This window comes from Melanerpes formicivorus, unplaced genomic scaffold (genome assembly GCF_026170545.1).
Source record: "Melanerpes formicivorus ecotype bairdi unplaced genomic scaffold, bMelFor1.0.p_v2 SCAF_2, whole genome shotgun sequence".
In the NCBI taxonomy this organism is placed as follows: Eukaryota; Metazoa; Chordata; class Aves; order Piciformes; family Picidae; genus Melanerpes; species Melanerpes formicivorus.
The window spans coordinates 9,325,164-9,352,781 of record NW_027142354.1 but is presented as its reverse complement, the minus strand read 5'-3'; the positions used below and the strand labels follow the sequence as shown (position 1 = coordinate 9,352,781).

General features: G+C 38.8%; 1 protein-coding gene across 1 annotated transcript in view; it reads right to left on the bottom strand.

Annotated features, from left to right (window-relative positions):
* PDE7B (phosphodiesterase 7B) overlaps positions 1-27,618 on the bottom strand; it is a 219,955-nt gene that overhangs the window by 136,092 nt on the left and 56,245 nt on the right. Inside the window, exon 3 of the mRNA XM_068150028.1 lies at positions 13,343-13,403. Coding sequence (XP_068006129.1) covers positions 13,343-13,403 — 61 coding nt within the window. The remainder of the gene's footprint in view (positions 1-13,342; positions 13,404-27,618) is intronic.

The window sequence follows — 27,618 nt, the reverse complement described above, 5'->3', positions numbered from 1 at the left end:
TGGGACATGGGAGCAGGTGTTGCATTGGCCAACCTGAAATGGAAGGAGGATGACTAAACCCCTCCTTCATTCTTGTTCCTTGCCCAATTAAATCCAATTTAGAGCAATGTGTTGCTACACATCACACCAACAATTAGAGGGAATAAAAGACTGAGTTTACATATTTTACAACTGAAGAAGTCCTTTTTTTTAGAGTGCTGCAATAACTGCTGTTACAAAAAGAGGTGCCACAAGATCATGAGTGAGCAAAGAGTGTTAAGAGCTAAATTTTATATCTTGTCCAATAGAAAGCTCCTCTATCAGCTGGACACTTTGACAAGCCACTCAATAGCACTGATCTGCAGTAGGCATGGGCACTTTCTACATCAGCTCCAGCACTCCTGTTATGTCATTCATGTCCCTGTGTTAACCCAATTCTGTCTTACTTATGTCAGATAAGTTACTACCACAAAGCAGGGCTGCTGCATTTTGGTAGCTGTCTTACTTATTGTCTCTATGTGAATAAGCTCAATCAAGAGACATGGTAGAAAACTGGACTTTTGGCTACAGGGATTTTTTCTGTTGTTGGATTTGGAGATGCTGTAGGAATTCCTCAGGTGAGCCTTAGTGTGTCTGTTTCATGATCCTATTTTCCTCTGCATCTAAGGTTATTCAACCAAGCTGACGTTCTTCAGAGGTCAGTAGGGAGTCCTTTCATATGCTGGAGTAAATGAGTGAAAGATGGTGATGCACATTTCACATAAAAGACTGAAGTGTACAGACTTTCAATGACTGTGACTGACCGAATGTAAAGCTACTGGTTGAAGGTTTTCCACTAAAAAATATTTAATTTGAGTGAAAAGTTTTAATCTTTTACTGAAGCATAATTACAGGATCAAATTTCTGGAAGACAATTTTCATCAAATCTTTCAGAAGAGATTCTTCTTCCAGCCAGCTTAGATGCATATTTGTTGTCAAAGACAAGCAAGTTTTCAATTAGAAGAGAATCAAGTATGGTGGCAGAAGAAATAAAGACAGGAGCTGAAGGATACGCCCTGTGGATGTGAACCTGTGCTTCTCATGTAGCTCCTACTGAAGGAGTTAAATGTGTCCATAATATAAGATCCTGCAGCACATCTTGTTACTCTTTGAGGCAGCTTCAGCAAGAATATAAAAAACAGATGGACAAAGGTGCTTGTAGTTTAGCAATTCTTGCACATGATCTTTCTATGTCGGGGAGAAGCTTTCTGGCAGGACAGTGTTATAGGGATTTATGCTGTTCCATCTTCAGAGCCTGTTTTTCAGAGAGAGGGCTTGAGGCTGCACAGCTGCTAGCCTAAAACCTTTCTAGATTTACTACTGGAAATTCACTTAAAATTAAACATCAGTGACAATCTCCCCCAACAAAGATTAAGAATAAAATATTGTAAAGTAGGAAATGTTTAGGGAAAGAGAGAACTGTGGCGCTTCTGATTAAAATCAAACTCTCCCCATCCCATCTTAGGATTTCAGAAAGCTTTCCAGCACACATCTGCCTCCAGTTTCCTCTTTGTTTATTCAGTCATCAATTATCAAGAGACTTTTTGTTTTGTCTCAATGAGCTGCACAATTTGAAGCAACTGTGGTATCTCAGATGGTTCTGCCTAAACCAAACACAGATTCCTTCATGACACAGAGAAACTGGATTGGATTAAAATAAAAATATCCAAAACCAACAGAATTTTCTCTCTAAGCTGTTCTGAGGGCTATTATAATGTCATTTTTCTCCATGAAACAAATAATACACAAGCTTCAAAAGGCCTGAATGTTGTTCTCAAACAACAGAAAATGAATGAGATTAGACATCATGATTTATGATGCTTCCATTCCTTCATTTTAAGAAAAGGGAAATATGTTAATAATTAAAGTCACATGAACTCAGATTCTTTTGACCCCTGAAATATTATGACATGTGCTTGCCTAAAGAGCCCTCTAGGACAAATGTACAATGACAGCAATTGCACTTGCACCTTGGAAGTGGTAGCTCCCTGGACATACTACTACCTCTGATTAAGCCAGTGGATTGATGTCTGTTATGCTTTCTGTTGATAGCAGAAAATTACAATGGAGCATCTGCCACTCGTCTTCCCTTTCCAACAGAGCTCTGTCAGTGACTGCTATTGCTGCAACACGAGCTACAAACCAGGGACTAGAATGATTTATACTACCCCTTAGCTTACTTTCACATCCTCACATCTCCTTCCATAGCAGCAGTCTTGTGGTGATTTTAATTGAATATTCAAAGAATGGCTGTCTGTATTGGCAATTCTGTTTGAGGCTTCCAAAGAAAAGCAAAATAACACCAGTTTAACAACGATCTTGTTGTACAGCAGATACAGACCTGAGTCTGTAAATATAAAATGCTGGAAACCAGTAGTTGAAGAAATTAGCCTCCATTAGCAAATCTTTGCAGGGTAGTTAGAAGTGAGGGAGCTAATGATTCTGTCTTTTTCTTAGGGAAACAATGACCTACCTCTTGACAAACACCTGTCTCAGTCATCAAAGTGGCAGAGCACATTCTGGCTCTTTACAAAGTGCCCAGTCATGTGCCTTAACTATAAATTTGTCTCCCTGTTTTTGTATAAACCTGAAATATAGCTTATAGAGTGAAAAATGCTGTTTAAGATGCTGTTCAAGATTTCACGCAACACCCCCCCCCCCCCCCCCCCGCCAAAACACCCCAATAAGACAAAAGTAACTAAACCAAATATGACAAGAGTACTTACATCTGTATGGCCTGTCTTTACAAGCTGTTATCTAACTGTCAGCATAGTAATATATTCTTGTTGTGATAATATTGTACAATTACCATGTCAATTTATTACAGATGGAATAGTCAACTCTAGGCCACTAGTCTTGAGTTCCTTCTAAGAAATATCTATGAATAAAGTGCATGATGCCAGTATTTCTGAGTTCCTTTCATTAGCACTATGTTATAAGATAAGAAGATATTACAATATCTTGTCTTGTATGTGCATGAATAAAATGTGAGGGTCTCACATTTTGTGTGTCAATAAAAATAGCTCCTAGAATATTAGTAATTTATTTGAATGAAATATTGAAACAAATTTGTTTTGTGTTTATCTATAAACTCAGTGTGAAATCCTGACCTAGAATTAAAAGATGCTTTACCTTAAGTTTCAAAAAGGATAATTACATTGTAAAAAATCACATTTCCTATTCCCAATAAAACTGTCCTCATTTCAGAGTACAAGACAAATGCCTGATAAAGTTTTAGGTTGCATGCACAAACTGATGGCACATGGACTGAAAGAAGGCAAACAATATCCAGGAAAGCACATACTTACAACCTGTCATAAATTGCGATTTATCTACATCCCATGCATCCTCAGTTAAATCTTAACTGAGTTGAATGGTCCTGAAAGCAATGCAGAGGTACAGAAATCTGTCTGTTCGATCAGCTTTTGAGTGGACGCCACAACTGGTGTTGACTCTTGGGCAAGGTTCACAGAAACAGGTAACACCAGAAGAGCAAATCAGTTGAGTTAAACAGCCACAGCTGAGGTCCCAGCGCCTGCACTGTATATGCTTTGGGAGATTTAGTTTGGACTACTTCTAATCTATTTCTGTGGGCTAAATGTCTAGCAGCAGCTAGCATACACAAGAAGTGCTCCCAGAGCACATGGCTTGCTCTGTTTTGGTTGAAAGTAATCCAGTTTGTCTGTTCTGAGACTGCTTCTTAATGTGAACATTAGTTTGCAGTAATTTGGGATAGTATCTCAAAAACAGACTCCTGATCCAAAGCACTGATGTAGAAATACTCTTTACAAGGAGAGGCTATAGAGTAACCTCTTTAAAAAAATTACCATGGCATGAAATGTGTATTTAAAATGTTATGAAAATTAAAGCCATACTTCACATATTTTCTACCCACAGAACAGTGTGATCACCAGGCCAATCTGGGCCTCATGAGCATTTGAAAAATCTCTTACCATTCTTTTAATTTACTTTGTTCACCTAAAACTCGGGAGCTATTCAGGTGTCATAAATGGTCCTGCAGCTATGTCAAAGGGTGAGAGAGAAATTAGGACTTCACTAAGTCACTGAGGAAAAGAGTTCAACTAATAACAACAATTTACAATCTACATTACTACAAATATGCTGAAAGCTTAGAAATTGCTCTTAAAGTAAAAACTAATAAATTATTTTAGAGATGAGGTTAATTAGCCTCATTTTCTGTTATCCCTCATACTTAAAAGTTTAGAGCTTTGAAAGATAATGTCTGTGCTCCAGAAGTAAGATTAATCTCCTCCAGCCTCTTGCACCCACACACAGGCTTCTGTAGCAGTCAACAGAAAGAAACAGGCACTCTCAGAGTTGGGGTTCCTCAGACCAGTTTCAGGTGTGCATTTTGCAGTGAGCTGAATTTGAAGGATGTACCTCTTTCTCAATCTTTTGAACAACAAAAGGGAAGATTAGATGAGGGCTATGGACTTTAAAACAAACAGACAGATGTTTACAGACATTCTGTGCAGACATTTTCTTCCCAATTATCTCCAGCACTATTTCGTCTGCAGAGTGAAAAGAATACCTTATAAAGAAAATCCAGTAGGAACACTCAGAACTTTTCTGTACAAAGTACAGACATGGTTATTTGAGATTCAGAAATTATGTTTTTGCCTGCTAATTTGAGTTCCTGTTACTTACTATCAATATTCATAGGCACAGTCTATTTTTCAGAAGCCAGTAACCTCAACTATTTGGATCAAATTGGGGCCTGAGCACGCATGATGCTAGACCCCGTAACCCAGCCTGGCAGGGCAGCATGTTACAACCTACAGAGTTTTTGGCTTCAGTGAAAACATGTAAATGTATGCTTAAGTAGTTTGATGAGCAAGACATGGTCTAAGAGATCAACTTAGAATCATAGAATCAACAAGGGTGGAAAAGACCTCAAAGATCATCAAGTCCAACTTAATGCTGTAAGAAGTATGAGATGTACAAGGAAACAACAAATTATCATGAGAAATGGTAATTCATAAAGAAAAAAAGGGGGGGGGGTGGGAATGGGGTGTGTGAAACTAAAGCCATGAGGGAAAGGTAGTTACCCAGATAGCAAGGCCAAAGGAAAGCAGGTGTTTGATTTTGTGTGGTGGGGTTTTTTTTTCTTCCTTTTTTGTACTAAAGGTGACCCAAAAAATCCTATGAATAATATATTCCAAATTCTCAGTAAGAATGGTAAAGTTATTAACAATGCTTCAGAACAGCAAACATTATTAGCTCCAGAACACAACGAGATATCCTTTACAACACAAGGCAAAAAGGAAGACAAGCAAATGCATTCTTAAGGTGAGAAGTTTAGGAATATTTACAGTGAGTATTTAAAAGCGCAGGAGCACCATGGCTTTCTCAGACATAAATCACTCTTACTGAAGGTAGCTACACAGTAATGTAAATTGCAGAGACTGTGAAGTCGCAAGGTATCACCAAGTAATAATTAAAGAAACAAAGATTAATGGCTAGAGATGAGCTCAAATATAAATCTGAACCCTTTATATCTAAGTTTGGAAATTTTACATCTGGGAATGTTATTCCACTTATGCTATCATGAAGGGATGACTGGCTGTAAAACTGGCTAAGTGTTTCTTGTCCAATTTGGTCCCATTATTAGATGTCATAATTGCTTCTTTCCCCTCCTTCCCATTTTTTTTGAGAGTGTTATTACAGCAGTATGGTTAGTCACAGCAATTTTCTGTACAGCAAGTACTTTGGGTGAACACATCCCACTCATAACAGTATGGACAAAGAAGATGGGAAATTACATGAATGCAGTCCATGTTTGGGCACGAGGTTGGGCATGAGGAAAAATCAAACTGTGAGGCAGCAGACTGAATAGGCACTTAATTATTTTATTTTTTCTCAGCAGGAGGTCAGCAATAACTCATGTGACAAGTACCATGAAATGAGATATGAGATCTTCAGTAAATCAATCACGCAACCATTTTCCTGCTTTTCTAAGTGACTATTTATAACTAAATAAATTAAACTAAACTAAGCTAATAGGAAAACTCTGGGAAATGAAACTCAGGATAGTTTATGTCTTACATGTATGCTCTCCCTACTTGTTATCCATCTGGAGCTTTACTCAAGATTTTTCTTTGTGCTGGGTGAATAGAGAGCATGCGCAGGTAAGAAAAAAAGTGGGTGTTCAGGGTTTTAACTACTCAAGGGAGATGAAAGCCCAGAACTCATAGTGTAAACTTTCAGTAGATTATTACATACATGGGCAGCAGAGTGCAATCTTTCTGTCTGCAACATGCTTTGGAACACAAAAGGGGGTACTTACTGGCTTTGTGCTGCACTAATTTTGCTATTACTTGTGGTCATGCTTTGAGTGCAATTGCTGGGTAGGAGTTATAAACCTGAGTTTTTCCCGAATATGATATTTGATGAGATTCTCAGTCAAGTCAAAAAGCTATTTTGATACAGAAGCTGAAGAGTCATGGGCTGGGAGTATTTTTAGTTGGGGGAGAGGGGACTTTTTAGTGATCTCTGTATCTCAGCTGGATCCCGTGGTCTCAATGAATGGTTTTTGTAGAGGTGAGCAACACCTTAACTCCCCTCTAAAGAAAGTCATCATGGCATGTTTGCACCATATTGATATTAACAAATCCTCATTATTGCATGCCCTCCAAGTTCCCAGACTTACCCACCTCTTCCCTGCACCAAGCTCAGACATAGGATAAATGAATATAAGGATCAACATAATATTTAAGCAATAGGAAAAAAGCCAAACAGAAAATGCATTTGGAAATGTGTTTTATATGCCTGCTCAAAATGCCAAGGCCAGTTTTTGTCTCCTTCAGCAACCTTCTGAAAGGTGGAACTCTGCAAGACAAGTGGTTTCAGTCTGACCTGATTTACAGGACAGAACAGGATAAACAGGTGGTCACTGTCACTCAGCTAACAGGCTATGTAATTACCTAAAATAGTCATTAAATCAAAATTACTGCAATAATAAGATGGTATTAGAGAACTGCTCTTTAAAATAGACTAAGGGCATCAGAATTTCCCATTTATATTATATTTTTATGCACATTAATGTCATAGTCATGAAACTAGGAGATGGACATATTATTTACATTCTTTGGGCATTTGGGCCCAAATCTCACGATAGTAAAGACAGAGTTCCTACTTGTTGAGTATGAAATGCTAACAATGAAGTGCCATGATGACAGCATGTGTACACTGTAGAAGCCTTGACAAAGGAGACTGTGGCACCCTTGTGCCCACCAATTTGCTCCTTCCTGTCTCCAAATGTAGGACGCCTGGCATCTCTACCGGGGCCTTCCAGATAAAGCTTGGGGTGATGCATCAAGCTGTTAGCCTCCTCTGTACTGCTACAGCAATCAAATAATGAGCATTCTTGGAGAAACCAGGTGAGATTTAGAAAGTACTGCATTTTTGGGAAGACACAGTCAAATAGGGGAGAAGGCCTTAAGTAACATGAAAGAATAATGAGACTCTATTGAGATGGTGTCAAAGTCACAGAGATATCACTTTTAAAATATGGTTACAAGCATAACTGCAAGATCAGGAAGTAAATCTTATTTTTAAAGAGTGCTAAAACACTGGAATGATATTTTAGCCAAAAAAACCCAAAAAAACCAATCAAAGTTATTTGAAAATCTCTACCTTTTGGCTACTCAATTGAGGAATATCTACAGTTCCAAAATTCTTACCTACACCAGACTGTTCTTAACAGAATAAATTTTTAATTGAGAGACTTTCATTGTCAATTACAGTATAAAATGTAAGTGAAAAGTTTCTAGCTTGGCCTTACATGTTTAGATTTGATATCAAAAAGAGACATGGTGTTTTTCATTCTGTATGCATTCTCATCATTGCTTTATCATGGAAAAAAACCCTGCTTCCATTCATCCTGTGTTGCAAGCTGCTAATGGAATAGAAACCTATCTTTTGGTAGCAGCCACCCTAAGCTTCCCCCCACCCATCACTATGAAGTTCTGAGTGATCCTGATGGGCAGCAGAGCGTTGTAGTATAGAGTTCCTGCTGGTCACTGTAGATTTTAGGCCTTTCCCCCTATGCTTATTACTTAATTTTAGAAAGATTAATGCATATACTTATTGTTATCTGGTCTGCTAGAGTACCTAGTCTGCATAAGGTCAGGTGCATGTGCAAGTCCTCGAATGCCTGAGATATAAATAGTTCTTCTATTTGGCTATTTAGAACACCATTGCTCATACATGCCTATCAGTTTCAGGAGAAGTTTTGCATGTGCAAGAGGCACAGCCTCGTATTTCAAACGATATCTGTGAGCGCTCTAGAAAGCTTTGCAAAACTGCAAAGCCTGAGCAGTGCAGAACCACTTGACTTGCTACTTCATTTCTTTTTCTCCCTCTGCTGCAGGGCAAACTGACACATTTAACTATTCTCCAGTATTTATTTTCCCCAGTAAGTTATATGGTTATTTTCCTGTTTCGATTTCTCAATGTAAATTCTAATAGTTGTTGTTTTCTTTTCCCGGGAAGGTGAGTTCAATGGTTGTGTAAGGCAGAGGCCAGCCAGCCAGAGCCTTGCCAGTACCCCTCAGTCCTGGCTTTCAACACAGTTGTTATTCCAGTAATGTCTCTCTCTTTCAAGCTGCAGCTGCCAACTCTGTTCAAATGTGTGGTGGATTTCTGCTGTGGGCAAAGCGCCACCAAGACTGAAGCTGGATCCACAAAACTCATTTCATGGCTAAATGCTCATCTGTAACTGTAACTCTCCATAGGTAACGTATGGTGGAAATATGCCACAAACCATTTTTTGGGGGGGGTAAGGAAGGTAGGCACTTCTCTGTGCTGAAATATGAAAAAGTGTGCTGTCCCAAAGCAGCAAAGTTATGTTCCAAAAGTCTGGGGAAGGAAAAAAAAAAGTGCTACCCCTCTGCCACCTCTCCACCCCCCCCCTTCTTTTTTTCTTTTCTTCTTCTTTTGATTGCTTTTTTTCTTGGATGAATTGTAAATGGCTATTTGTGAGGAAACTGCTTTTATTCCAAACAAGGATTCATCTGTCTGCTTTTGCAAGCATTAAGTCTACACCAAAAGGAAAACAAAACTCATCCACTTTATTCCTGTCTGTGTGGAACTTACAATAATGAACAGAAAGCACCTCAGCCGTTTGCTATGGGGTATCTGGAAGGCCTTGTATTTTCATTTTACTATCCAGTTCCTTAAGGAGGGCAATTCACAATTCCCCTGGAAAAATCTCTGCAGACAGCAGAGTTAGCCAGCAAGAGATGTGATCTCTGAAAAATCTACCCCACGTTTCAGTAGGGAGTAAAGAGCAAATCTGATGGTAGAAGACTGGTTACTAGAGTAACAAACTAGATAATTTGTTTTTATCATCTGTCTCGCTTAATTCACTGCCATCAGTAAGGCTGAACAGATTAAAACTAATGGCATCATTTAATTTTTTATGTATGACAATGAGTGCAGCTGCTACTTCCTATATAACAAATATGAGGATAGCTGTATCTATTCTCTGTAACCTGGCATTTATTTACACACTCAAGTTTCTCTTCTAGCTGTCAGACCTTTTCCCTTCTGTACTAATTGCAAAGCCTGATACAGGAATGTTATTCTTTCCAGGATAAATTCATAAAACTCAGTGCTCTGCCATGTAGAGGTTATTAAGTTAGCTTTGGCTGAGATAGTTAAGATGTGAGAACTGCTGAAGTTACCTTAACTTTGGACACTTCCAAGCTAGTAGGCAATTTTTCCCAGCAGAGTTAATTGCCTTAGGTGTCCAACCAGCAATTTTCACTGCGAACTAACTCAATTATCTCTGCATGATACAATATTGTGTCATGTCTGAGCCCAGAATATGTCTCTCTACATATGGGAAAAATTAATGACAGGTTATGCCATTGAAAAGAGAAGTTGGTGCTCTAGGGAGAGGGATAGTTCCCTTTTGCCCTTGATAATATAACTAATAACCACATTGTGAGTAACTTGTAATATGCTCAATCTTTGTGCCAACTATCTTTTTTTAAAGTAATTATCATTGTAAGTGTATGAGGAGTCCAGGGTTCTAACTTCCAGAATGTAGCATAAAGTAAAAGGTTTTTGACATCAAGTTCATCACTGTCTAGCAATTTTGTCACAGTTGAGTGCCCTCAGTAACGTGTCAGCAGCTCCAATTTAAGCAGAACAGTGCAGATTTTCTACCTTGCCCTGGAAGTGCTGATGAGATACCAGTAGCTTCAGAGAGACTTGGAGATTCAAGGGGGGCCTCTGACAATGCACTTCTATTGACAGTGTGGGATTTTTATCACCTGCATTACTGTAGTAGTTCAGGTTCTCATTGTACTTATGAATTTATTCCTGTTCCTAAGAAGTGAGGAAGCACTTATCTCTGCATTTTTCAAAGGACAATGGATGTGCAAGGAGGTTTAAAGCCATAGCCAATGTCAGACTCAAGAGACCTGTGATAGATTTCACATCTGAACACTGTTCTTGAAAAGGCTAAGGTGGGCCACTGATTGATTTTCTTCTCTGACAGTTACAAAAGTTGTATTGCTTTAATTAGTATAACATATAGAACTGTAATGCACAATACAAACCATAAGAGGAAGAACAGAATTTTCTGTCAGAACTTTAGTACAAATAATTACACTGACACTAAGCATATCCTGGGCAGAGCACATAGTTATTATCTATTACATCCTCAGGAGGCAGTGCTAAGGGACCATTTAATTTAGTTGCTCAAGTTCTTTATCACACTTGGATTATAAATATCCATCACTACAATGCTGAAAGATGAAGCTTTAAGCTGATTCTTTTGCTTTTAACCTCAGGATGAGTGTAAATAACCTACTTTAACTATAGCCATTTCACTAAAGCATTTAGGCATTTTTAATCTCTTACTGCATTACAAGCCTCTCTTCATCAGCCTTCAAAGAAGAACCTCATCCACATAATCTATGTTACCTCAAGAAATGTTGATTCACAGTATTGTGGCACACACAAGCAGCAAGCCTAGTGTTTCTCATAAAAACCTTTAAATTTGAAGCTAATCCAGTATAATTCAGATACAGACATTTTCTCCCCAAACCAGCTGTTACCATTTCAGGGTACTGCTCAGTGGTTCCAAGTACGGACTGGTCTTGCATCAAAGATCCCTGAAGAAATACAGTCAGTACTCCAGCCTCCTGTGTTTTGATTCTTACTAAGTAATTATCCTCTTGCAGTTGCTGAGTCTTGCCCTCTAGATTTCTGTCACCACTGTGTCACCGTTATTGTAAATGACAGCATGACTTTTTCAGCATATTTCAAGGACTATGCAGCCAGGGAGGATGTCCCTCTCTGATGGCACATTGCACTTTGCTTACTGGTTACACCCACAGACTTTATCACGTCGGCTTTACACTGATCGGTGACAAACTTCACCTTTTGTTCCCTTGGAAATTCAAATCCCTTGTAAAATCCAAAACTGGACACGATGTGACACATTAGGTACAAAGTCTTTGACCTTTTAGGTTACATGATTCCTGGTTCCTGATTTTTTGCAGAGTTCAGTGTGAAAGGAGAGGCATCAGAGTAGACATCGTCTGGGTTTATATCACTACCAAAACTATGCACATCTCTATGCTAGATTAAGACAGTGAAGTTTATCTTCTGCAGTTGCCCTCAAAGCAACCATATAGTGCTAGTTTCTGCTTCCCATACCTTTTACAGAGCCAGATGTGGGATATCCATATGCACTTAGAATCCTCTCAGTTCTGTACATAATTTAGGATATTTTGGGCTTAAATTTAATATCCCATATTATATATGACACTACAGTCTTTAATTTACTAGAGACACTGAAGAAAAAGAATAGTTAGTGAAATATTTTTAAATACAAGAGATGTAACCTCTGAGAGACAGTCACATCTTTGTCACGTCCCTGTAGAACCATTTTTACATTCCCACCAGTTTCCTTATGGAGCACAGCATATGTTTTCCTTCTTGCATGTGCGTATATAAAACATAGATAAGAATATGTGTAGTGGAAACAAGATCTTGTTCTGCTCACTGCTCCTAAAGAATCATGTGTGTTAAGGATGATGCCAAACTCCCAATGTTGTACTGACTTGTTAGAAAAAAAACAAAGCAAATAATGAACCAATTGTGCAGAAGACTTTCATCTTTGAGTCATCTTTTTTTATTCTTCCCTCTGCCATCTCCCTTTTTTCCCCCCCTGCTAATGGATAATAGCATTTGCACGGATATAACTTCCTTAGAACCAGAGTATTATGAACTGAATGGTATTTAAGCTGTAGATTGTAATTGGAATGATAAAGGATCACAAGTGTATCTGTTCTGTCAGCGTGTTCCATTAAGAACCTCTAACCATGGATCACTGATGAAACAGATCATTACGGCCCATTGTGTCAGTTCATCTGTTGGGATCTGTGCACTATAAGCATGACAGATTTCCTCCGCAGCAATTATAGTCTATTGTGACAATAGGATTTAATGAATATAAACAGCAAACCACATAATCTGTTATTACAGAACACAGCTATGCACCCAGATGGGAATTGAGTTCCTAGACATTGCCAGTTGCAGTTTTTAACATTCCGACTATTTCAGTCGTGTTAGTAGATGCAATGCTCTGTTTTACAGCATGCATTTATTTCAACATTGGCAGGAGAAAGGTCTTCAGAATTTAAAGTCTAATCCCCATAATTCCTTTTTTTTTTTTCTGAGAAAACATTATCTTTCAGATTTTTAGACACACCCTGTATTTCGCTGTAATAGTAGCTGGGCTGTTACTGTCTCAGTATTAGCACTGTAGATGAAATAAGCAAATGCAATAAAATTGCACACAGAAATTAATGAAACAGCAGAACCTTCCTGTGGTTTTTAGAAATGATGGGCAAAGTGCTACACCAGTGCAAATCAGCAAAATCACAGTGATTGAAATTTTGCTGATTGATGCAGCTGAAGGTTTGACCTAGATGTTTTTCATATATATTTGTGAAATCAATGGTCTCTTTCAACATGCAGAATTTCAGCTTTCAAATACAAGTTCTGGACTTGAGTACATCAGAGCTTACGATTATAGTGTTGGTACAGCGATACTTTCATTTATGCAGATGGGCACTGCTGGATTATATGCATATATAGTTTGTTTTGATGACTGAAAATAAACCATAAAGAATATATTGCCAAGGATGGTATATGGATAAGCTATGTAAGTGCCACTGTGAATGATCATGCCCATTATCGTGCACTTTTGAGAAGCAGTTCCAAATTAAATGTACTTCCACACAATTCTTGTATCAAAAGAGGAAAAGATTTTTACCCTTACCTAGCATGCAAACACATTTGGCATTCTGGTCAGGACTATCAAATGAGATTTCTCCGCACCTCTGGAAAAGACCAAAAAAAAAGCATATATTTAGAATAGAAAAATAGAAATAGAAATAGAAATAGAAATAGGAATAGAATAGAATAGAATAGAATAGAATAGAATAGAATTAACCAATGACCTTTGAGATCATCAAGTCCAACCTATCACCCAACACCATCTAATCAACTAAACCATGGCACCAAGCACCCCATCCAGTCTCTTCCTAAACACCTCCAGTGATGGTGACTTCACCACCTCCCTGGGCATAGTATCCCTGTCCTTGTCCTTTGATACCCCTGATTATGTTTTGGAACTAGAGGTGTTCAAAGACCCACTGTAAAAATGTCAAAATCAAAAGAATTTCAAGTAGGCAAAGTTTGAGGGAGAATGGACATTGCTAAAATGAATGGATTGGTCAACATTGTATTCCAGGGTGTTCACCAATGTCTTGGGTTTAGAGTGGACAGAAGCTATTTTACCCTTTCCCAAAGGAGTAAATTAAAAATGCTCCACACAGGACTGGAAAAAATTGGATGTTTAAATGGAAGTACTATTTGCAAATATATGCAACAATACAAAATCATACAAAATACACCAATTCATATTCAGCCTCAGCCCAGTTCTCTCCAACCTGTGCTTTACCAAGACCTCAATAAGCCAAAACTTTCTAAAACCTCCCCCCAAACCAGGCCAAAACCCCAGGCCTCAATCTGCTTCCCCCCCATGCCTCCCTGCTGCCCCCCAACCAGGCCTGAAATGGTGCAGTAAAAATTATCCAGGCTGCTCAAGGCCAAAAGACTCAACTCCCCCAAGTAAATACCAGAGAGATAACAGCTGGGTGCACTGGGAAAAGAGAGAGAGAGGAAAAGGCAGAATAGCCTGTGCTGTCCATTTATAAAGGGGAGCTGCAGGAATGATGCGATGGAATAACAAAAGATTACACTTTCTGGTCTCCACCTCCCTGGACTATCTGTTTTTTGAAGGGCTTTCAACTCCATGGTAAAGACATTCAATCTTAAATCCACCACAACCAAGAAAAACTCATGGCAACACCTATTACCTTTGTATCTGTGGCTTTAGCTACTGCCAGAGCTAAAGCCATAGTTTACCATCAGACCCAATGACACCACTGGTAGGCATTGTATCACAGTATCACAGTATAATACAATAAGTATTGTGCCCCTCTCCAGTACAGTCATGCAGTTGTCCCATGGCTATCCTAAACAGGATCTGTGAAATGATCCATCTGGAAATGAAACAAACAGCTAAGCTGGTCTAACAATTTATATTTCTGTAAAATAAACCTTTTTAGAAAAAACCCTGCCACTCTTAAGTATATATTAAGGAAAGCTGTAATTTCTCTAAATTCAAGCTCTCCATAACACTCACGAGTAGAAGTATTTTTTGGAAGGTGATAATAATTTATGTCTCTATGCTAGCCTGTTTTGTTAATGAAAAATAATATTCACACACACAGAAAAATTATCAGGGCTGATGTTCTGTCCCTACATAAACCCAGTGAAGGAAGGAACATCGTTAGAGTTCAGAACAGAATACAGAAGTGTTGGGTTGTTTTCAAAGATGAGAGATTATTTCTTGAGTCCTTTATGCAGACAGGCATGTTAGTTTAGCTGCCAGGAGAAATATAATTAGTGTGGGCTCATGGGTCTGATCCAGTTCTGATTAAAATCAGTTAGTGTACAAATCCCACTCACTACTGAAGTAGTTGCTTCAGGTGCTGAAAAAAAAAATATTGTTTTTGTATCACAAGACTCAAAGCTCATGCAGAAGGTAAAGGATACCCTCACATTGTGTAGGTAAAAGTGGTCCTTCCTTACCTACATATTTATGGATTTTAGTGTCATATCACCACATGCTAATAAAAGTACTGTGGTTCAAGTTTGGAAAAATGACTGAGAGTATTAATTTCCCATTCTCTTCCTTTTTCTCTTTTTCTTATGCACTTTCCCCTTTTCAACACCTATGAATTCCACTCTTATGTAAGATGAAGTGGTCAGTACTTTTGTTGTTGCTGCTGTTGGAGTTTTTTGTTTGTGGGGTTTTTGTGTGTGTGTGCTTTTTGTTTGTTGGTTTGGTTTCGTGTTGTTTGTTAAGTGACCTTTGCAGCAAATATTTAAATGAGCAAAGAATCAGGTAAGTTAAAAAGCCCAGAGCTTCAAAGAAGATGAACACAGCAATAGTTTCATAAATTAGCAACACATTTGGAGCTCCCTTTTCTAAAATAGCCTTCACCTCCTTCACATTGAAATAAATATAAACAAACAAAAGCCCATCTCCCACACAAGAGTCTTTTCATATTTCAGATCTAAAAAGAGCAGACAGACACCTGTATTAACCTTCCTAGGTGGGAGCACACAGTACTGAAAGACTGCAAAAGAAAAACACCACCCAGCATCTCAAAGTTAATTTTATGAATGCTCTTATACCATCTCCCTGTCAGGAGACACAGAAATTTGGTGTTTGTGTTTCTAGGAATAATGTTAAGACAGGGGTATCTTTTCGTAGAGGTTTTCCAGCTTCTTCTTCATGGCCATAAGTACACTTTGATAAACAGAGATGTGAGAAAGCACTTAAAAATTCACTGCTCACCCTGAATTTATGCTGCTCTTTGAAAAGGTATTATTCTTGATTTAGCCTCTCAGACATATTATGTGTTCCAGACATATTTATATAAACATCACATTTCAGACTGGCAAATGATGTCTTACAGTATCTAACAATACTCACCAGTACTAGGGCTATGAAACTCAGCAAACAGCTAATGTTCCCCAGTGTTCATTTACATCCCACAGAATCCATTAGGATGATGGATGAACTTTGAAAACTCTACAAGATTCAGATAACTGTATACAAGTTATACAAGCCTTATCTGAATTCCCTTAACCCCTGAGATCCATAGAACTGGCTGAAAATTACAACACAACAGTAAGCCTGAGAATTTTCCCTACTACCCCTGCAGCTGGAAATACTAGGAGAAAAAACTTTGGCAGCGATTTAATTTCTGATGCCTGGAAAAGCTCATAGGTACACACCAACTGGTGAAAATGAAGTTGTTACTAAACTACTCAGAGCACCTGAAAAAATACTTTGCTGGATCTTATATGTGTAAAGTTGAATGCCTGTAAAGGAGCACAGATATGCAGCAGGGACTCATTTTTGCTCATTCAAAAAATAGAGTTGTTTGGGCATTTTTTACTGTTAGCAAATGTTTTCCAGGGACAAGAGGAAAGGAATGACTTCAGGATTTAATCTTTAGGATTAAACTGAGACTTTGCCACTGCTGCTATGAATTCTGAAAAGGGTTGGATAGGATTCTCCTGTCTTTTTCCTGGCCTGGCGTACTTTCCTCTCTGGTTTAGGTTTGTTCTGCCTCCTTGTATGTTGGAGATGGTACTAAGAGATAAGGCCAAAAGTCTTTCCAGTCCTAATCCATTTTCAAATTAGTCACAAAGCAGCTGCTCATTCTCTCCTGAAGTTTTTTAAGTTGGCTACAGAATCAGTAGTAGACCTGTCAGAGAGCAGAAACAGTAATTCGGTATTAGCTGCTGTTTATTCTACTATTCAATTTCAACCAGTCAGAACACAGAGAGAGGAGGAAGAATAACTCCAGATGTATCTGCTGTATACATGCAGATCTATTGCACACATGGAGATAACCATACATGTCTGTTGGGGAAACTGAACATATGTCTTTTAAAGACTGGTGAATAAAACCTTTATTTAGAATAAACCAAACCAGGCTGGAAGAGACCTTCAAGATCATCGCGTCCAACCCATCAACCAATCCAACCCACCTAAACAACTAACCCGTGGCACCAAGCAACCCATCAAGTCTCCTCCTGAACACCTCCAGTGATGGTGACTCCACCACCTCCCCAGGCAGCCCATTCCAATGGGCAATCACTCTTTCTGTATAGAACTTCTTCCTAGCATCCAACCTGAACCTCCCCTGGTGCAGCCTGAGACTCTGTCCTCTTGTTCTGGTACTGGCTGCCTGGGAGAAGAGACCAACATCTGCCTGTCTACAACCTCCCTTCAGGTAGTTGTAGAGAGCAATAAGGTCACCCCTGAGTCTCCTCTTCTCCAGGCTGAGCAACCCCAGCTCCCTCAGCCTTTTTTCATAGGGCTTGTGCTCCAAACCCCTCAGCAACTACGTTGCCCTTCTCTGGATTCATTCCAGCAAGTCAACATCCTTCCTAAACTGAGGGGCCCAGAACTGGACACAGTACTCGAGGTGCAGCCTAACCAGTGCAGTGTACAGGGGCAGAATGACCTCCTTGCTCCTGCTGGCCACACTGTTCCTGATGCAGGCCAGGATGCCATTGGCCCTCTTGGCTGCCTGGGCACACTGCAGGCTCATGTTCAGCCTACCATCGACCAGTACCCCCAGGTCTTTCTCTGCCTGGCTGCTCTCCAGACACTCTGACCCCAGCCTGTAGCTCTGCATGGGGTTGTTGTGGCTGATGTGCAGAACCTGGCACTTGGATGTGTTAAATCTCATGCCGTTGGTTTCTGCCCATCTGTCCAGCCTGTCGAGGTCCCTCTGTAGAGCCTCTCTACCCTCCAGCAGATCAACTCCTGCCCCCAGCTTGGTGTCATATGCATGTAGCCACTAGAAGCTGCTGCCTATCAGCATCACTAGCTGTATTCATGGGAGTCAAGACTGGAAGAAGATACCAGTTTTCTGTTCCCATTTTAAAGAAGTAACAATATCAATGCTGAGCTGTAAATATCAGACATAATATTCAGTCAGGAAGAACAATGCACTCAAACAGGAGAGTTGCCTCTGAAATTAATTTTGTGGAAACCTATTACAAGGTTAGATTCATAGTCCTGACCTACACCTGGAGCTCATTAAAGTTCCAAGATTTCACACTCTAAAATAGGATAAATTATATTCTTGGACCTAAAAGATCTGTGAGTTTGAGATATTTTAAATTTCAGTTTGGGCTTCATGGTTTTGACTCCTACAACACTGGTAGGACTGGCTCTGCTACATGTAGTCCTTGATGTTGGGCTGGTGAGTTTACAGAGGCAGCCCCGCTGAAAATCATACCACTGGTTTGAACTTCCCCTGAAGCAAAAGAGGATTTGTTGTTGAAAATCTTCAAGTGGGTAAATAGAAGTAAAATTCACCCCTCCAAATCTTCTTTGTAACTTCTTAACTCTCAAATCACTGAATTCTGGACGAGGCTGAGGTTTTTTGTTTGGTTGGGGGGTTTTGTGGGGTTTTTTGGTTTGTTTGGTTTTTCTCCTTTTTTTTTCTGGAGCAAAGGAACATTACTAACATTTTCAGTAACACAGATGTATTCTCATATAGGATTGCAGTCTGCAATTAATTATGCTTGTGAGTATTTATATAAAAGATAAGCAAATAAAATATTTACACCCAACTCCCTTTCTTGAGATCAGGCACACCTCATGAAGCTGAATGTACTAAAAAAGCTGAAATGTAGTAAATGAGAATGGGACTTACAAATCCCCCATGGAAAAAAAGACTACATCGTGGAGTGGCTAAAAGTTGAACTTAAAATATAAAGGGGAAAAAAAAGAAAGAACAAGAAGAGGTGCCATTAGAGAAGGGATGAAAGGACATGGTATTCAGAAGAACTGTGTCATGAATTCAGGTCTTTTGATGAGGTAAATAAATTGGAGAGCTTGAAGTTGGCATGGTTGTATGTGATGGCCTGGAAAAGGGATATACCATATTACACAGGCACCTTCCTCTGTGGCAAAAGAGTCTGCTGAAGGAGGGAGTTCTCAGTCAAGATGACCGCTTTGCATGGTAATATGAAGAGTACACAGGAAAATAAGAAGTCTTCTGCAAGGAGCCCTGTGCCAAAACAGTATAAACAAAACTACAGAGAAATAAAGGACAACTGGCAGAAAAAAAAATGTTTATGCAGAGAGTGGATGGAAAAATCTGCTTTAGTCAGCTGTACCAATTCTGTAATGCATCTCATGTTACTTCTCTGGTATTACATGATCATTCATAAGATGAGTTTCCATTTCCAGCGTGGCTGAGCTCACACCACTTGCATAGGATCTGAGATACGTAGCAATAAACAGGGTGTATATACCCCAGACAGAATATGCCCTTATTTTGGGGGGGTGGGGTGGGTTGGGTTGTTGTGGTTTTTTAATGTTGTGGAGAAATATTTAACTATGAAAAAAAAAAAAAATGGTTTTGAAGTCATTCTATTCAACTTTTATCTGTACGGTAAATAAAGTGTTTTACTTTGTAAGAAGAGAGATGAAAGTCAAGTAATTGAAATAAATAGAGCTAAATTCTTACCTATGAAAAAAATTCAGCAAGTAAAAATCTGAAAGTGTTTTTAATGTAAGAATTGCAGTAAGCAGCATGTTGATGATTTTCTACTTATTAAATTAATACTATCATCATTTAACTCTTTTTAGTAATTTTATAGTGTTTTTAAAAACAGGAAGAGTTTTTCTGGCATGAAATTTGAATATGCACAATTTTCTAAAGTCAACTTAGTCACTTTAAAGGTTATTGGAGTAAGAGCCATATTTATAGGCTTCTTTACTATGTGCTTTCCTGTTCTGTACATCTGAATATGGTGTTCCACACATCTCTTCCAACACTGCAATAATCAAACAAGTATTTGATGCATACAATCAGTCAAGCATAACAAAAAAGAGGTGACAAGAGTTGCTATGGATCCAAACTGGGGAGATGTATTAATTGCACATTGACTGCATGCCATCTGATCTATCTATCTATCTATCTATCTATCTATCTATCTATCTATCTATCTATCTATCTATTTATGTATTTATTAAAGTAACCTCTAAGTTAATACACTTTGCTCTTACTAGTAGTAGAAAGAAATGGATTTTATATCGGTAAAATAGTTTTCTAATTACCTTTCCCCCTCTCCCCCAAGTATTGCATTTTTAAAAGAAATCATTCTTTTAGAAGTCAGAGTCTCATAGACACAACTGATTAAAAGAATTTAAGGCAGAGTGAACAGCTTCTATGTGTCTATGAAAACACAAATTTTCTGGGCAGCCTGATTTAGTTGAGGATGCTCCTGCTTACTGCAGAGGGGGTTGGACTAGATGACCTTCGGAGGTCCCTTCCAACCCAGACCATTCTATGATTCTATGATCTCAGAGGAAAAAATAAATAATGATACTGTTATTCATATTTCTGTTTTACTGTTATGTTCCTGTCTCCACCATCTTTAAAAAGTACTAGAATGCAAAAGCATCACTCTAATTCCCTAAGAATTTATAGTTGTGAAGGTGTGAAAAGCAACAATACTTCCTAAGTCTTAGCAATCTTCTATAAAACGCCTGTAAACACTCATGTAAATAGCTGAATATTAAGGGCAATATTTAATGAGGAGTCATGCTTTCATAAGGCCACGTGCTCTTTGTCTTCCGGTTGCCTGGGAGAAGATCTAAGGTGGTTTCATCCTAAATGCTGATCTCTGTGTAGCAACTGCAGGATTTCCAGTGTTTTTTTTATATTCACGGTATTTCCAGTTCTGTCTCTCCTCCCTGACAAGGACAAAAGAAAGTATAGGAACTACCAAAGCAGACTGACACATGTAATCTGCCCTGCCTGCAGCTTTTACACAAGCACCTTCCCTCCCCCCCACAAATGAAAGCCTTGTAATAATATCTGTTAGTGATTAAATCAATGTTTATGTAAAACAAGGAAGTACCCTACCCAAACTCTGTGTAATCTTGACATGCACTTAAATGTCAAATACTTCTGGATTTTGCTGAATCTTTACCCAATGGCCTTTGTTTGCCTTAGCAAAGGAAATTCAACTACTGTTTTAATTTGAGACAAAAGCTTCTCTTTTTTTTTTTGTCTATATCAAACCTTATTTTAAATTTTACAGGCTCACTTTTGATCGATTTTCTCTGAGGTGAATGATTACAAAAAGCTCACCCTATGCATATGACACTGAATTTACAACTCTCAATTCTGCCAAGAAGTTTACTTAGCCTTTCTTACATGAAAATACGGATAGAATAAATGCAACTTGAGAACAGCATACATAAACTTTGATAGCAAACACCACTAGTATCTTTCAAATAACAATATTGATCAAGATCTATAAAAACTGTGATTAAATATGACTTTCCCAGAATTATTAATATTTCCCATAGGTAAAATCTTGTGACTGCTTGAAAATTTAGACCTACATTTGGCAAGTGTTCCATTAAATTGGGCTGCAAAAAAAGTGCATGTACTTGAATGAGTATATGCTGTGATTTTGCCCACCCATTTATAAATGTGCTGTAATCACAGCATACTGAGAATTGCCTTTAAAATACTGTTAGCAGACAGCATGCTACATTTGCTGCTCTTCAGATTACTGCTATTACATGGTAACTATTACATTGCAGCTGTACCCTGTTTCATGGGCAAAGTTTCCAGCTCCCCTATTTACTATCAAAATTGAGGCATACTTAAACTGAAAATTCAGGTACTATTAACATCTGGATGATTTTCTGCAGAGAAGAACAGCTATGTCTGGGCAGACTTGTTTTGAGAGTTCCTCCCCTTCCAAGCTCTCCCAGTGAAAGTTTCTCTTCCCCTTCAGGAATTTAAAACACATTGCTCAAATAATTTGTCAACACTGTTTGTGTCAGTCACCAGCAGCACACTAGAAATGCATTTCACTCTGGAATTTACCATGTTATAGATCCTCAGATAGTCTGAACAGAAGACACAGCAAAATAAGTAATTACAACTAAATTGAGCAATAATTCCCAACCAACCATGGTTGCCACTAGTCAGCAACTTGTTTGTGGGCTAAATAGCCTGAGGTGAACCTTTAGGCAGTTCATTTTCTCACAAACCTGTGATTTACTATGGTTAAGAGTGGTTTGAAATGGATTAATGCTGCTGGAAAATAGATGGAGCAGCTTAACTGCTTTGTTTTCTTCTTCAGTTAAGGCAAAAAAAAGTTTAACAGTGTGTGACTTCATTAGGGAGGCACCAGTAGCCCTGACCCCCCTGAGAATCTATCAGTGTTTCAGCCTATCATCCTTACTCTTAAGTGCTTATAACATGGATACTGGGAGCCAAATCTGGAATTACTAAGCAATAAAAATGCTGGATTTTAATAAGCAGTAAGTCACAGTCAAGTGTGCATTAATAGGTGAGGCACAACATCCAAGAAATGTTGAAGGACATCCTCCAAGAAACACTGAAAAATGGACTTATTTTTTCACCCTCATGGGATGAATCTGCAATACAGTTCATTGTCTAGTTTACACTTTGTAGAATGTAAAACATCTGTAGATTACATAACAGGACCTCTCACCACAAAAACAGTTCTAAGTGGGAGGGAAGATGGGAGGAAAGTGTCAATACTACAGAACAGGCAAATTCGTTGCCTCTGTTTATTGTTGCTCTGATGTGAAACATCAAAGTTCTCTGTACTTAAATATTTTCTGGACCACATAATTGTCTTTCCTCCTTGGAGTTGCAGAGCTGGGCTGTTCTAGCTGCTTTCTGTGGTCACTGCCATTTTAACTTTCACTTTCTATCAAAATGTCTAATGGAAGGAAAATACAAGATTAAATTGTGAAAATTGAAGTCTCAAATTCAACCACATGTTTTTCACACATACTTCCCACTGATCTACAGGACTGAAGGAAGGGTCAAAGCCTGAAAATTGTTGACTGACATAGCACTCTTTCCAAGAAGCAAATGAAAGGTTTGTGGAAGAATGGATTTTCTGAAGTTTCCTCAGGCTGTTCAGATCAACATGGAATGAATTTTGGCATCTGCCTCTTTGTGTCTGTGTCCACTGCGTACCACATGCTTTGTATACAGAAGGACAGTCTCAGGAAGACAGTGTTAATAGGCTGACACAGGCACTGGGTTTCTCCTTCTTAGTAAGACTGTTTCCTTGACTAGTCTCTGATCAGTACCAAGCACCATTGGCCACCTGCTTCTCAAAAGTTCTTGGTTCCCTAAAACTTTGGTATGCACTGAGGCAATCCTATTTAATCCTTTGCAGGACTTTATTTTTAAGGAATGGGAGCTTGTGAGAGCAATCCATGCCAAAAGCATATGAACAAGAAGATAATGTATTCAGGCCTCTAATGCTTTAAGCAACTTCTGGTGTCAATGCAGACTTAGGTAACAGAACTAGCACTGGACCAACAAACCAGGTAAGAATTAGAAGTCATAACAAACCTCAAAATGTGGAAAGTCTGCTGAAAAGGACAGCTTAGAGGCAGAAGGCAGGAAATTACTCTTCCCAAGTTTCTCATTTGTGCACCACACACTGAATGTCTGAAGGTAGTAGGGTCCTGTAGATAACTAAACAATGACTACACAGTTGATCACCCCATTAGAAATTTAGAAATGAGATTTTCCCTCCCCCTCCCCCCTCCCCCTCCCCCCCCCCCCCCCTTTCTTTGTGTCTTGAGCTGTGTTTAAGGTCCACCATCCATGAAAGACTCTGCAAACAAAACTGTTTGAGCAAAATTCTTTCTGCAACACTGTTTTATCAGACAATGCACTAAGGAAACCTGGGCCTAGCTGCTGCGCAAAGAGGACAAAATCAAAGGGTAGCCTCAGGCCTTATTTTCATTAGCTGTGTAGATGATTTCAATGTGTCACAACATGAAATCCTCCCTTCAGACTGTATCTCCTGAGCTTAGCACCGACCAGTTACAGCTTTATTCTCAAATTTGATTCTGGTTATCCTTCTCAAACATTCTGAGCTGTCCTGCCTCATACATATTTTTAAACTCTTTTACCACTATAAACAACTTTAATAAAGAAGCAGTACCTTCAGCTGTTCTGCCCCAAATGACCTGATACAAAACTTTGTGGGCATCTGTCCATCATGTTACCAAAGACATACTATAAAAATAGGCACCCACACTGGAGCTTTTAGCACGTTAACACATACTTCAACAGCCATATCTATAAATTAGAAGTGCCATTATATCAGTGCAATTTAGAAGAGGAAATCAAACCAAAAAAACTTAGCACTGGAAAGAATTACTACCAGAACTTCATGTACAGCAGGCATACATCATGTTCCTACACGCAGAACATATGGAACTGGAAAACAGCAAGTGTTGTTTTGACAGGGAAAATTTGCATTTCAAAATCTGTCATACTAGACACTAGGAAAGAGCATCTTCTGCATTAAAAGAAAGTGTCATGGTGATATTTGACAACTTTCAAAGTGGGATTAATAACACAGCTGGAGACACACAGATGCCATTATTGTCAGGAAACATTTAGGTGCTACTGCAATAATCATCACGCACATTTCAGATACAAGGAAATCCATGGGGGTTTTGTGTATTAGTTACAGTTTCCACGGTTACAGTCTTTTTGAGCAATCCTAAAAAGACTAATTTTTCTCCCTGAAAATAATTTGCAGAAGCAGAGACATTCTTTAAGAGTTGCTTTGTTTTTTTTTTTCAATGTGTGAAAGCATCACTTCAAAACAGGTATATTGTTGGTAAGTAGTTCACAAGTTGCTCTTTTCTCTAACTTCTCAGCAGATTCTTTGTGAAGACTGTATCTATGCCTATCCTTCATATGGCAAAATAAAAGAACAAGGTTCCTGCAAATGTTTATTTTACTTGTGGTAAAGAAGTTTACACAGTAGGAACTACTTGTCCAGGTAAATATCTTCTTCTCTTGTGGACCCAAAATCTTCCCATATGAATTGTATTGTGATGTCCCATAAAAAGCTAATTGTAAAACCATTTAATTATTAAGAGGCTCATTTTAGACTTCAGAAACATTAGGAATAAGAGAGTGCAAAAAGGCTCCATGAGAACAAATTGTCCCCTAGGTCTCCACTCAAAGTATTGAGTCATCAATCACTCATCTGAGAAAATAAAGCCATCATAGTTGCACAGCTAACTGCAACTGTCATACTCCAGCTTTGCAAACAGGTATTCAAACAAGTCTGGAATGATATTACGGCGTTCACTTTCATCTGTATTTCAAACAAGTTCCTGAGTATATTGAAGACCAAAAGACCTCTCAAGTCATTCTACTGCAAACAGTCTACCTGCCACATTTTGTTTTCCTAACAAGGTCTCATCACTAAGGAACATGGAAGTATTTTAGAGTAGGTTATGGAGAACTGTATTTTTGCAGAAGAAAAAGGATCATTCACCTCACACTTTAAGTAACTATGACACACACTTGAAATGTGATCCTGTTGTATGTATTAGACTTGAAGTATTTTGCAAAAATGAAGAGGTCACATCACCCTGTTCAACTAGATACTGCTTTTCTGAGGGGAAACTGGTAACTGTACAATAAAAAAACCCCAAAACCAAACAACTAACTTCTTATTGTCCTGGGAATAATCTGGCACTGCCTTTTGGCCTGGTTTTGTGCATATCTCCTACTCTTAGTTGCCAAGGTCAACATAGCAAACATACTATTGGTGTAGTTTCTGTCATAGGAGCCAGCAGTTTGCCCAGGAGGCCAAGAAGGCCAATGGCATCCTGGCCTGTACCAGGAACAGTGTGGCCAGCAGGAGCAGGAAAGTCATTCTGCCCCTGTACTCAGGACTGGTTATGCCACACCTTGAGTACTGTGTCCTGCTCTGGGCTCCTCAGTTTAGGAAAGATGTTGAGTTGCTGGAGCAACAAAGCTGGTAAAGGGTTTGGAGCACAAGCCCTATGAGGAGAGGCTGAGGGAGCTGGGGTTGCTTAGCCTGGAGAAGAGGAGGCTCAGGGCAGACCTTATTGCTGTCTACAACTACCTGAGGGAGGTTCTAGGCAGCTGGGGGTTGGTCTCTTCTCCCAGGCAAGCAGCATCAGAACATGAGGACACAGTCTCAAGCTGTGCCAGGGGAGGTTTATGCTGGAGGTTAGGAAGAAGTTCTTCATAGAAAGATTGGGCATTGGAATGGGCTGCCCAGGGAGGTGGTGGAGTCACCATCACTGGAGGTGTTTAGGAAGAGACTGAATGGGGTGCTTGGTGCCATGGTTTAGTTGATTAAATGGTGTTGGATGATAGGTTGGACTTGATGATCTCAAAGGTCTTTTCCAACCTGGTCTATTCTATTCTAGTCTAGTCTATTCTAGTCTAGTCTAATCTTCTATATATCCCCTACCCATTTATATAAAACTAGAGAATGCTTTTGATTTTTAGTGTTAACCCATCTGACTATGACTAATATGCATGAGATAATTTCTATTCAATGTCTGTAACCAACCTTATCACCTTAAGTCTGAATTTGTTGCAGTAGGCTTCTTAATTCATGTGACTAATATCTGTCATCTATAGTTTGTTCTTTATCTGGTTTCCCAAGGGAAAAACTGGGTGCACAATGTAGTGCTTCAAGAAAAACAATTCTCCATCTATATTTTTAGACAACTGCTAAGATACTGAATGTGTCAACCAGTTATTTCTTTAAATTAAGTCTCTGTTTTGGTAGAACAAAACAATTAACATCTATGTAATATTTAAAACTACGGTGGACTTTTCTGAATCTCATTTGAGGGAACTGACCTCTAGATTTTCAAGTTTGCAAAAGAAGAGAGATGAACATTTCTAGAGATTGATTTAGTCCACCCAACTGCAGGGAAAGCCTGCATGCCTAACTCTTCATCAAGTAAACTTTGAAGTGTTTAGCTGACTCTCGGTTTACACCTCTGTTGAACATTCAGATCCTAAAATCAGTGTTAATCCTGACTGTTAGAGGCTGGATTTACACAACAGAGTATTCATCCAGATTCCACATGACAGGAAGTGGCAGAAATGGGAGAGTTGTGATTGGTCTCACCAGGACATATAGGATATCCACAGAGGGTTACAGAGGGAGGTCAGCATGGACTGTTAAACAGCTCTAGATTCATTGCATTTTTGTGAAGGAATTAAAAAGGTGTTGTCAATACTGTTTTGTTTGCAGTTATTAGAACTAATTGACCACTTGGGAAGAGTACAAGGTGAACAGCACAGTCCAGCTGTGAGGCTCACAAACAACTACAGGAGAATAGAATAGAATAGAATAGAATAGAATAGAACAGAACAGAATAGAATAGAATAGAATAGAATAGAATAGAATAGAATAGAATAGAATAGAATAGAATAGAATAGAATAGAATAGAACGGCATTAACCAGGTTGGAAAAGATCTTCCAGATCACTGAGTCCCATTTTCTTCACAGCAAACTGAATGCCTTTTCTGCAGCTAGGAATAAATCCTGTTATATCCTCTTAGATTT